General features: G+C 51.7%; 1 protein-coding gene across 1 annotated transcript; it reads left to right on the forward strand.

Moving 5' to 3' along the window:
* The first annotated feature begins 833 nt into the window (after window positions 1-833).
* Ambp (alpha-1-microglobulin/bikunin precursor) lies at window positions 834-11,116 on the forward strand. The gene is made up of 10 exons (XM_013030134.1): window positions 834-974; window positions 2,084-2,226; window positions 3,344-3,420; window positions 4,193-4,309; window positions 4,653-4,754; window positions 5,439-5,485; window positions 8,306-8,387; window positions 9,391-9,558; window positions 10,287-10,460; window positions 11,028-11,116. Exons 1-10 carry the CDS (start codon window positions 858-860, stop codon window positions 11,057-11,059), a joined length of 1,059 nt encoding a protein of 352 aa, XP_012885588.1. The 5' UTR covers window positions 834-857; the 3' UTR covers window positions 11,060-11,116.
* Window positions 11,117-12,963: the final 1,847 nt, after the last annotated feature.

Below are 12,963 nucleotides of genomic sequence, written 5' to 3' on the forward strand. Positions count from 1 at the left end.
TTTCCCCCTCTACGGGCACACACAGCTTTCAATATATATCAGCGAGGGACCACGTTACTGCTCACACCCTCCTCCCAATGCATGGACCCCAAATCTATTGTCACCCCATTTACAGATGAAGAAACTGAGGCACTGAGTAGGCCCCCCTGGTTCCAGAGTCCCTGCACTCCACCCCTGTGAAATGCTGCCTCTCCCAGGTGAGTGGCCCAGGGCTTCCTGGAGACCCAAGTCCTTGCTAAGGTGGGAAATGATGCCACTTCCTGGGAGGGGAGGGGGTAGGGGGTGGGGTGTGCCAAGTGCAGATTCATTATTAGCTTTGCAGTTATTTGCCAAGGGCTACAGGACACCAGGGCCAAAGGAAGAACTCTGGGGCAGGGTTTGTGTGTGGCTTTCAGTCTGGGCCCTGCCTCAGATCCTTCCTGGTAGTGTTAGGTCACTTCCCCTCTCTGGGTCTTGATTTTTGTTCCCATGAGAAATGGGTCCAATCTGGTGGTCCATTGGAATGATCCAGAAGCAAAGTCTAGTGCTGCCTGTCCCCCGTCCTCAGCCTTACATGTCCTTGTGGCAGGTAGAGGTCCACAGGGAAGCATTTCTCTTGTGTGTGGCCAATGCCCCCTTGAGCCAGTGACCAGAGCCTCCTGGCTGCAGGGATCAGCCCAGCCGGGCTTCAGCAATCGATCGGACCTGGCCCCGGGGCCCTGATTGGCTCTGGCTGAGCACAGCAAACACCAGGCCTCCCTACAGGCCACAGGCACCTTCCCCAGCCCCAATCCACTGCAGCCTCCAGCAGGCAGGTGACCCCTCTGTCCTCAGACCAGGCTGTGAGTGAGACACGCAAGACACACGAACCCGGAGCCATGCAGGGCATTGGGAACCTGCTGCTGGTACTGACCGCCTGCTCGGTGGCACAGGCCGGCCCCGTGCCCACCACACCAGACGACATTCAGGTGCAGGAGAACTTCGACATCCTCCGGGTAAGGCTGGCCAGGGTCCCTGTGGCCAGGTGCAGAGTCTAAGCTGTCGGACCTAGCTAAACATGTTCATCTGTCCTGGGGTCTCAGTCCTCCTGTGTGGAGCTTCAGGGGTCTGTCCCAGGGCCCTGGCTGTTCTGATTGGTGGGGGTCTTTGGGGGGGGGATCCCTGGAACTGCAGCTTTTGTCCATGTGTCACTCATTCAGTGCGACGCTCACTTGATATTCTGTGAGTTTCCTGCCCCCTCCTAATGGCTCCAAAATCAATTCACACACGGTGACCCGTGACCTCTGGGACCCATAATGTGGGATTATGGGAGGAAAAAGCAAACAAACATAGGGTGAATGGGGGCTGGTGGAATTAATAGTCATGGGCCCAGGGAGCACTAAGGTCTGGGGTGGACATGCATGTGCTCTGTACGTGTCTGTGAAGTACGTGTACACACATGTGTGTGGGCATTTCATGTCTTGGTGGACATATGTGTGACACAGGGGTGTGTCTGTGTGCCTGTACACTTATTGTGCGCATGTGTGTGAGTATGCAGGTATTGCAGGTCATGTACATGTACATGCACGCACGTGTGTCTGTGTGAACATAGCCCTAGAGCCGCCTGCAGCCCAGCTCTCCCTCAGATTGTGCAGGGACCATGAGCGGGACCTTGTGCACCCCGTGGAGACTCTTCTCCAGGCCAGTCTGTGAGGGTCTCTCTTTCAGGTGTGGAGAGGGGCTCCCTGAGCAGGGCCTTCCCCCTGGTAAGCTGGGATGGCCCATTGCCTGGGAATGGGGCTCCTCCAACTCTCTGAGGTGCCACCAGGAGGAAGTGCTAGCTGCCCGGCCCCATCCCGCACAGCTTGATGGGGGCATAGACCCAATACCTGCCACGGTGGGGCAGGAGCCTGTCTTGGGAGGGGTAGGGCATTCTGCCTTGGGGGAACAAAAGACAGGGCTCCCTCCAGCTTTGGACCTCTGTTCCCATGAGCAGCTGCAGTCTCGTCTTCACGGAATGTGGCCTGGGAGGGGGACTCGGTCAGCATGCCTCCCTCCAAAGGGCTGGTCAGTGAGAAGACGGAGGGGTACTGACATCCTGTCCTTGGCTTGTGGCGCCTTCTAGATCTACGGGAAGTGGTTCAACCTGGCCATTGGCTCCACCTGCCCATGGCTGAAGACTGTGGCAGACAAGATGAGTGTGAGCACACTGGTGTTGGGACGGGGACCCACGGACGCTGAGATCAGCATGAGCAGCACTCGCTGGCGGTGAGTGGGGCACAGGAAGGACTGGGGGCTCCTCCCCGAGGATCCCTCTCCAGCACCCTACCCTGAACCGGAAACAGATCAGAGCTCTGCTCCCAGCCAGGACCAAGCCTCTGCAGCCCCAGCCCCTCCCCTCCCCATGCCCAGGGGGAGTGGTCCCAGGAACATCTTAAACACCACACCCCCAACACTCCAGGTACCAAAGAACTGGATAGTGGTAGTGACAGTAGCTCCTCCCCCTCCTCTGCCTCCCCCGCCCCCACACACCGGTTTTGTTAGCTGAGAAGGGGCCCTGCCCCAGGGACTCTGGCTTCCCTGCCCATTCAATCCATCTTGAAGCCAGGTCCAGTTCTCGCCTTCCAACTGCAGCCGCACTTCTTCAAGCCATCTTCCTTCCTTCCTTCCTAATCGTCCATTGCAACTTTTCTCTCCACATCCAAGTCAAAAGTCTGTTGAAAGACCTTTAAAAAAAAAGAAAACAAAAACAACTGTCTGTGTTTAGTAGCCTTCCATAGCTCCTCAGTGCCCTCAGTAGTAAGACCCCTTTGATGCCATTTTCTGGTCTCTCCTGGCTCTTGCCACTTTCTCCATCATCTCTGATGTACTATGACCTCCTCGCATTCCTCCCCCCACCCCACCCCCCACTTGTGAGTCTTCCACCTCTTTCCCATTGAGCCTCTGCACCTCTTCACCCACTCATCTGCCTGACTGACCTACCTGGCTCTCAGTGAACACTGAGATGGGGAGATGGGTCTCCATGCTGGCCTGGGGAGCCCAGCCCACTGTGCAGCACATGCAAATCCCAAGGCATGTTCAGTGGCTGAATAGAAAGCCTGTGGCAATAATAGCCAAAACACACAGCATACCTACATCTCTGTGCACATTGCTCATTTGAACCTCACAACAACCAGGTAAGGTAGAAGCTGTATCATTCTCATTTTATGGATGAGGAAATGGGTCAAGGAAGACCCAGAGAAGACCCAGACCCATGAATCCATGTGCAAAGTCATCCTATGACTCCAAAAAAAGTGAAAAAGGACATTGAGAGGCCCTGCAGGAGAGTGGAGATTTGAACTCTCTCCAGCTGAGCTTTCCTTCCTTGTGGTTTGTTCATTTCCAGGAGAGGTGTGTGCAAGGAGACCTCCACGACTTATGAGAAGACAAACACAGTGGGGAAATTCATCTACCACAAACCCAGTAAGTGTGTGGGTGCCCTCCCCCTCCCTCCTGGGCTCCCAAGTCCCTTCAGGTCTTCAGCTCTCTGCCCTAGTGCCTGCTGCTGAGAGACAGGGGACATGAAGTTATTCATTTATTCAGCAAATGCTCATTGACTATGCTGTGTGCCAGGCAATTATATTAGAGGTAAAAATGTGAATGTCTGGATGAATGGATGGATGGACATATAAGTGAACAAATGATTGGCAAGTAAACAGTTACAAATGGCATATAGCTGAGCTTATTGGTTACCTAGTGGATAAACAATGGCATGGGGAAGGAAGGAAGGAAGGAAGGGAGGAAGGGAGGGAGGGAGGGAGGGAGAGAGGGATGAAGGAAGAAAGGGAGGGAGGAGGGAGGGAGGGAGGGAGGGAGGGAGGGAGGACAGACAGGCAAGAAGGAGGGAGGAAAGAAGAAAGGATAGGGAGGAAGGAGAGAGACAATAGAGGGGAAAAGGAGGAAGGCAAGGAGGAAAAGAGGAAAGTAACAAGAGAGGAGAGGAGAGGAAGGAGAAGAGAGAAGGAAGGATTTACAGAAGACTGCTGGTGAAGAGATGGTGGGTGAATTAATGACACTGGATGAGGAATAGATGGATGGGTGGGGAGAAACTGCAGGTGTATGGATTGGTGAATCCACAGGAGGCATGAATGGCAGGAAAGCTACATGAAGGCAAGATGGGAGGGGATGGGTGATGAATCTCTAACAACTTCTAACCCCTAACCCCTGACCTCGGTCTACGGCCACTCCTACACAGAATGGAACGTAACCATGGAATCCTATGTGGTTCACACCAACTACGATGAGTATGCCATTTTTCTGACCAAGAAGTTCAACCACCACCATGGAACTACCATAACTGCCAAGCTGTATGGTAAAGGCCTGTGGGACCTGGGGTCGGGGGAGGCTGTTGATGTAGGAGCCGTGGGGTGGGAAAGAGTAGGGAGTTTTGCTTTTTCCAGTTAGGCGAAGGAGGTAGGGTCAGTCCCACCCAGGGCCTGGTCCTCTTCACTGTGTCTCTGTTGCCAACCCCAGTGCCTCCAGCCAGTGGGGCCCCAGGAGACCTCTGTGGGAGCCCATCCACCCACACACACGTCACAGGAATGCAGGGGTCAATGATTCTTGGCCCCTACATGAAAATCTCTGGGGAAGTTATGCGGGCCCCGGTAGTCCTGGAACTTGGGTCTCTGAGGGTCTCCTGTGTTTTCCACCTGCAGGGCGGGAGCCACAGGTGAGGGAAAGCCTCCTGCAGGAGTTCAGGGAGATGGCCCTGGGGATGGGCATCCCCCAGGACTCCATCTTCACCTTGGCTGACAGAGGTAAGTGCTCCTCCCCTAGGGCCATATTGAATTTTGGTTCCCTGTTCATCCCATCATGGCCCTGGGTCTTTCCTATCATCCTCGGTGACGAACAGGGATCACAGAGAATCAGCTCGGTAGTACGCCTGTTCCAGTCTGATAGAATGCACCACAGAGCCAGGATTAGACCAGCTTGTAGGCTCATTCTACTGCCGTGCATCCCAGTGAGGCTGTGTTTCACGTCCATAGGCCTTTCTTTAGGAGACAAGAGGTTGTTGGGGGTTATGAGCATGTGTTTGAATTGAATTGCAAGACTTCTGTTGGAGGTTCAGTGTTCCCCATCTGAACAATGGGCCAGCAGTGTCTCCCTTATAAGCTGCCATGAGAGCCAGTGAGACAGAGCCACCAAAGGCCACAGCACTGTGCCTAGGACACAGTGCTATCTCTGTCCCTGGAGATGATGGTGCTGCTGATGCCGTCGGGGAGGAGTGGGTTGGATGGCCGGTAGCAATAGTAGAACCACCCGTCTGTCCATTTTCCAACCAAGACTGAGAACAAGGGAAGTGGGCGGGGCTGTTCATGACATAAGGGGATGCACAGGACCATCCCCAGCAAGATGTCCGCCGGGTACCATGAAAGAAATCTGGGTCTCAGATTCCCCCAGAGCCTGGTCTCCCATTCACCTCTTCCCTGCCCTCTGTCTAGGGGAATGTGTCCCCGGGGAGCAGGCGCCAGAGCCCACCTCACCCTCGGTGAGTACCTCCCCCCTCTCCGATCCGCTCTGCACACTTGCTCAGGCCCTGCAGGGGTGGGGGCAGGTTGGGATGGGCAAGTGTTTGGAAGGTGACCCACCTGGACTTGATCTTGGTTCTTCCACCTATCTGGAGCTCATTCTTCTCATCTGTGAAATGGGTAATTACTCTGGGGGTTGTGCCAGAGATTAGGACTAGGTTGGAAAAGCTCTTCACATAACACCTAAAGGAAGGAAAACACTTGATTTTATATTGAAATGCCAACATTCAGTACTTGATAATGATACTCGGTGTGTGAAGATGAAGCCAACTGATTTCTCCTAAAAAGCAGTAAACTTGTTGGGTGGTGGTGACGCAAGTCTATAATCCTAGCTACTTAAAGACTGAGATCTAAAGGACTGAAATTCAAGGCCAGGCTGGGCAGAAAAGGCCAAGAGACTCCATCTTCAATTAACCTGCATAAAGGAGTCTCAAGTGCTAGAAGGCTCAAGGCCTTAAGTTCAAATCCTGGTACTGGTAAGGGGGGGGGGGAAGGCAGTAAACGTGAAAACAAGGGCTTTCTCATGAAGCTGTGCTCTCTGCTACCTTCTCCAGTTCCTTACTCTTCCCTTCCATTGCAAATCAATGCCTTCCTCACTCTTGCTTTCTCTGAGAGCATGCAAGTTATGTAGCTTGGATTATTTCACCGATGTGTATATAGACATACAATGTGCATATATTTACATGTACACCAATATGAATCCATAGCTGAAATGCCATAACGAGGGATCAAATCGCCCATTAATCTTGCAGGCTTGAGAACAATGGCCTGTCTCCTGCCTCCCTTTTACTTGGGTGAACTATTACCAGGTCAAGTTTCCTGTCCCTCACAAGGTGGCCCACGTCAGTCTACTGATGGCCCAGACATTGGTCATCACTGTGCAGAAGCCAGAGCTTGCTTGTGACAGCTTCCCTGTGCGCAGTTTCTTTTGCTCTGGAGTTGTTTTCTTCAGGATTCCCGGGCTGGGTCCTGTGAATGGGAGGAGAGATGAAGGCAGGAGATGTGACCTGTGAGGCTGCCCTAACATCTCAGCTAGCCCTAAGGAATCTCTGCAGCTGGGATGACCTTCAGGGTCATCACACAATGACACGAAGGTGCAGGTCCCTAATTCCCCAGGTGGACCCATCCAGGAAGAAGCACAGTAGTGGAGGAGATGACTCCCCTTGGTGAACGCAGACTCCAAACAGACCCACAGCTGAGAGCTGACAGCTGCCTGTATAGCCACCAAGGAAACCAGTGGCTCACGACTGTGTCATTCCCGTTCTGGCTCCTTGTCTTGCTCTGTTTATTCACTTCTAGGGTGGGGATGAATAATCACTGAATGAGTTTGCTCTATCCTGCCCCCCGCTGGGTCAGCTTTAGCCACATGTCCTGGTTTTTGATTTTTGTTTTCCTAGTAGGTGGAATAGGGCGTCCTTTACTTCCTGGTCCTCTTCCTATTAAATGTGAATTGAATTCCCCGCTCTACTTTAGTATCAGCTCCAGGTGTTTTGTGTCCATCCACAAAGCATCAGTGAAGCCATGGAGGGGAGACGGTAGGGTGAAAGAACTTTCCCAAGATGCTCTGTGAAATGGTACCTTGGAATTACCCTAACAATACGCCATGGAGGTTTGAACAACAGAAGTTCATTAACTCACAGCTTCAGAGGTGACAAATCCAGGATGAAGGCGTCAGAGAGCAGGTGGGGTCCTTCCTTCTAGACACTGCCTCTCATCCAGCTTCTGGCTGTTTGGCAGGCAAGATGTCACATCATTGTTCCTTGGCGTGCAGATGTGTCTCCCTGCTCCCTGCCTTTCCTTCATGCCATGTTCTCATTGGGTGTGGATCTTTGTGCTGATACCAAGGCTTGAACTCAGGGCCTTGAATTCTCATTTGACTTTCTTGCTCATGGCTGGAGCTCTTCTACTTGAGACACACCTCCAGTCTGGCTTTTTTTGGGTGGGTTTTGAGGCTTAAACTCAGGGCCTGGATGCTGTCCTTGAGCTTTTGTGCTCAAAGCTAGCACTCAACTACTGAGCCACAGCTCCACTTCAGTGTTTTTTGTTGTTGTTGTTATTGTTTTGTGGTTGATTGGAGATAAGAGAGTCTCACAGAATTCACTGGCTTTGAACTTGGATCCTCAGATCTCAACATCTTGAGTAGCTAGGATTACAGGCATGAGCCACCAGTTCCCAGCTAATCTGAGTTTTTGTTGCTTAATTGAAGATGGAGTCTCAGACTTTTTTACCCTGGCTGGCTTTAACCTTGATCCTCAGATCTTAGTATCCTAAGTAAGTAGGATCACTGGTATACACGACATGTATGCAGCATAAATTCCTGCTTTTGATTAGAACACTACACCTACTGGCCCAGCGCCCATGCTATCAACCCCTACGTAATGAATTACATTTGCTGTTAGCCTTATTTCCAAATAAGATTGTGTTCTGAGGTACTGACTGGGGTTGACACCAGTAAGTGATTTTTCAAGTTCCAGGTATCACCTGTGAGCAAATGGCTACTGGGGGACCAGCAGTTTCCTTGTGCATCCTTTCAGTTGGCCTGGGATAGCCCTCCAGGCGACCCTGTGCCCAGAGATTCTGCTGGCAACTGGCCCATGTAATGCTCACCTGGAATTCAGGTTGACGCCCTCAGATAGCAGTTCATTCCCCAGGCAAGTAGACATGTGTGCTTCTGTCTACATGTCGATTCCCAAAGCACATGGTTGTTTGCCTGGTGCAGGGATCCAGGTGGGCAGTGGTGGCAGAATCTCTGCCACATCGACTTCTCTTTTTTCTCCCAGAGAGCTAGACGGGCTGTGCTTCCCCAAGAAAATGAAGGATCAGGGGCCGGGCCATTGGTATCTGACTTCACCAAGAAAGAAGGTAATGTAGTACACGCCTCCTTGCTGGCTTCTGCAGAGCTCAAAAGGAGCGCCATGGATGATTCGGCCTGGCTGCCTCCTTGCCGTGAAGTCTCTCTCTCTCTGCTAGACAGTCAAGGATGAGAGAAGGATGGAAGGTACCATCCTGAGCTTAGAAATGCTCAGCTCCACAGGAAAGGACTTATGCCTGTGCTAGAGGGTGGCCTCCAAACCTTGGTTTCCAGATCTATACAAGGGCATCACCGCATGCTGGGCTGACTCGTGTGCTGGGATGGGAGGCTGTGCATGTAGGTGTGTAGATGGTAGCATTCATGAATGCCTCTTTGACTCAGCCAACACTCAGCTTGCTTAGCCTCAGACCTTGTGGTAGCTGGGGGTCCCAGAGACACCAGTCTCATCTTTTCCGATTATCTGGTTCTTGTAGGAAGTGATCCAAGGGAGGGAGTCATGGATCCAAAAGTGGAGGAGTTGGCCAAGGGCTGGGGGATCTCAGGGGATGTGGGTGTGAGGTGATTAAAAGACTACCAGGGCCAAAAGGGGTTCACCCTGAGTCCATGGATCCAAGGAGGGGCTTATGAAAGGGCCAGTCCAGGGACATGGGACAAGGAGGGCAAAGGCTCAGCAGTGGCACCGCAGTGAAGGTCAGGCTGGCTGGCTTTGGACTGGAGCTTGCATCATCAACAATTACTATTATGGGTTCTCTGGACAGAAAAGGCCAATCCAGGGAACAATGGGACTGCAGGTGACTGGTAATGTTTCATGTACAGGAGTGACATGACCATTTGAGTCCAGTGGACATGATTTGGGGTTTTCACTCTTTGTGTCCCTGGACAAGTTTTGCCTCTCAGAGAGTTAAAGAGAGTCAGAAGCAGCTGCTCTGCCTCCAGGGAATAGTTTGATGATTCTTCTTTTAGGGGGTGACAATAGATAAGCTCACCCTAGGCAACCAGATAACAGGTATACCATAAGCATTCCATAAGTGTGTCTCTTCTGCTTCTTACCAGATTCCTGCCAGCTGGGCCACTCAGCAGGTCCCTGCTTGGGGATGATCCAGAGGTACTTCTACAACGGCACATCCATGGCCTGTGAGACCTTCTCATATGGCGGCTGCTTGGGCAACGGCAATAACTTCATTTCTGAGAAGGAGTGTCTGCAGACCTGCCGAACTGTGGGTGCGTGCAGCCCCTGCCAATATGCATGCCTCTCAGGCCCATCCTCTGCCAATGAACAGGGAGCTGAGAAGTTTTCCAGTGGCAGAATTGCAGGACAAGTTGCCTGAAGTCATAGGAATTCCACATCTGGCCACAGGTGGCCTTCGGACAGTTATTCTGTTATTGTGGATCTGTAAAAGAGTGACCACAGAGTTGGCACCTGTGGCTCATGCCTATGATCCTAGCTACTCAGGAGGCTGATGGTTCAAAGCCAGCCTGGGGAGGAGTTCGTGAGGCTCTTATCTCCAAAAGTTGGAAGTGGAGGTCTAGCTCAAGTGGTAGAGTGCCAACTCTGAGCAAAAAACGCTAAGGGAGGGCTGGGAAGGTGGCTCAGTGGTAGAGTGCTTGCCTTGCATGCACGAGGCCCTGGATTCAATTTCTCAGTACCACATAAGCAGGAAAAGCCAAAAGTGGTGCCATGGCTCAAGTGGTAGAGCTAGCCTTGAGCTGAAGGACAGCACCCAGGCCCAGAGTCCAGGTCCCACAACTAACAACAACAAAAAAGCTAAGGGATAGCACCTAGGCCCTGAGTTCGAGCCCTAGTATCGGCACACACGTGCACATGCATGCACACAACACACACACACACACCAGCTAGATATGCAAACTCTCCTGGTTCTGTATTCTTGTGGAGTGCAGTTGGCAGCTGCACAGATTACTAATGCTCTGTACTTCTCTGCACTCCACAGCGGCCTGCAATCTCCCCATAGTCCAAGGCCCCTGCCGAGGCTTCATCAAGCTCTGGGCCTTTGATGCTGTCCAGGGGAAGTGCGTCCGCTTCACCTATGGGGGTTGCCAAGGCAATGGCAACAAGTTCTACTCTGAGAAGGAGTGCAAGGAGTACTGTGGCGTCCCTGGGGATGGTAAGAGGTCCTGGGTGCAGTTGGAGAGCTCAGGTAGGGGTTGGGAAACTCTGTACGATGTGAGCAGCCTGCTCACTGTCTGGGGCTCCACCTCTCATCTGTGCAAATAGGCCAAGCTCAGGTCCTTCCTTATGCTGGGCTTGGCTTGGTAAGGACATTTGAGCCAGGAACCACAGCCGATGTGCAGGGTAGCTAGCAGCCGATAATGCTGGCCAATTCTGATGGCACACCAGGGCACTGTGAGCCTCACTTTTCTATCTTATAAAATAGCACAGTCTTCAGGAGACCTGGCACAGAGTTAGCACTCAACTAAAGGCAACTGCTGCCAGTTATAACAAGTGAAAACAATGGCCACTTTAAGATTTCAGTGCCTTGATAGTTCTGCTAGAAAATGGCACCCAAGGCAAATCAGAAGAGATGAGAAGACAGAGCAGTCTGTGGCATGCTGTTAGAGGAGAAGTCATTCAGCAAGTGCACATTTCTGGCCTTCCTTTTCCCCAGGAGGACCCTAGTCCCTGACTATCCCAGCCCATGGGCCTACCCCCTGAGCCTCTCTTATGTTTACAGGGGATGAGGAGCTGCTGCGATTGTCCAACTGATGGCTGGCTGGCTGGCCTGTGAGCAAAAAGGGTGGTCAATGTCTGTCCCAATGCAAGCTGGGTCCAAATAAAACCAAACTGTCAACACCTGTTTGCATAGCCAGCCTGTTCCTTGACATTGTAAGTGTAACATGGTACAGGCAGGGCAGGGCAGGGAGGAGGGGATGAAGCTGGGGTGGGACAAATCCAAGGCTCCAGAAGTGAAAACTGTATGCGTTGGAACAAAGATTGCACTACATTTTAGTACAAGACACAGCCAGGCAAAGAAGGAAGCATCAATCACAGCTTGTTATTCCGTAATAGTTAGCAAGGGTTGGGATTTTGTTTCATTTTATTATTTTGTTGCTAGAAAAGAAGACCCTCTAGGCATTTGTTTCTAGAGGTTAGACAGGGGCCATCAGAGACACAGAAGTAGAAGAAATACTGGTACCCTGGTGTACCTAGGGGTTCAGGGCCACTGGCACAAAGGCCTGAAGTCATCCCCCCTTCCCATCCTAGCTCTGCCTACCTCCTTTGACTGTCACTTCATCCCTGGAGATGAAGTGCCTTCAGTGTTCCATAGGCAAGGAGTGCCCATGGGAACATCTGGAGGGCAGGGCTGCTGCCCCTGGGAGGGGCCTCACCTCCCAGTTCAGTTGCCCACAGCTAAGTCAAGCAAGGTATGTGTGTGGTGGGGGGGGGCGGGGAGGGAGAGGGGCATGGGGAAGAGGGAGGCTCTGACATTCACTTACCTAGAGAGCAAGGTGGTTGCTTTACCTGACAGGCTCTGGCGCAGCAGCTGCCTTAGAAGTTGCCTTTTCTACTTCCTGGGCAGGCCACAGCTGGTCTTTCGGTAGGACCTTTTCTCCCTCCACCTGCCTTCCGTTTCTTTAAAAGAAAAGAAAATCATGCATGGTCCTTGAGACTGTGATGTGTTGGGATATGGGTAAGTGGTCAGGGCTCACGCTGGAGGGTTCTGAGACGTGGAGGCCACTGGGAACTGAGCAAGAGCTATGGATTCTCTTCCAAGGAAACGAATGATCCCCCCCTTCCCCAACAATGTTATAAGCATACACACCTTTTAGGCAGCCAAGACGCTGGATAAAGAGGCACAAGAGCCCACAGGATAGCAGGACCAGGCAGGCCAGAGTGTGCACTTCAGGTACTGGATTTGCAGAACTTGGAGGTTAAACCCATCCATTCTTCCCTGGGGGATGAGGCTGGACAAGCAAGCTCACAACAGGCCATGGCTTCCTCGTTCCTCCTCCATCTATCAAAGTGGTTGAGCTGGGATGCCTCGCTGAGGAGCCCACAAGCCGACTTCAGTGTCCCCCTTGGCACCGGATTCAAGCTGTCCCCCTAGTGATCCATCTCTGATCCTTTGCCTGCTAAGAGGATGGCATGGCCCAAACCCAATTCCAAGAAAAACCAGCGCACACTGGAACTTCCTAAAGGTTGTTTTATTATAAAACCATAAATACAACACTGACATGAACTCCTTGAAGCGACTGATCCTCAAAATCGTTAAAAGGATGTGTTTTCACCTCGGGAACAACTAACAGGGCATCACGGGAGAATTCAGGGGTTGGGGAGGGGGCTTACTGAATCCTGGGCTCGGGGCTTCTCCTTCTGAATGAAGGAGCTAGTGGAGCCTTCCTTTTCTCCCTGGGAGTGCTCCACTTTTTTGGGCAGGGAGGAAAGGGAAGACAAAAACTGACAGGTAAAAACCAGCAACATTTAAACAGCTCAGTTTTTAAAATTTTATTACTTGGTAAAATTTTTTTTCTTCCTGTTCTTTTTCTCCATTTGACATCAGTAAAAGTTTTGAAAACATCATGAGACTGATTTGGTTGTAAATGGAGAAAATGGTACCAAAACAAAGTAAAACAACAACAACAACAACAACAACAACAACAAAAATCCCA

Source organism: Dipodomys ordii, unplaced genomic scaffold (assembly GCF_000151885.1).
Source record: "Dipodomys ordii isolate 6190 unplaced genomic scaffold, Dord_2.0 Scaffold127, whole genome shotgun sequence".
Taxonomy (NCBI): domain Eukaryota; kingdom Metazoa; phylum Chordata; class Mammalia; order Rodentia; family Heteromyidae; genus Dipodomys; species Dipodomys ordii.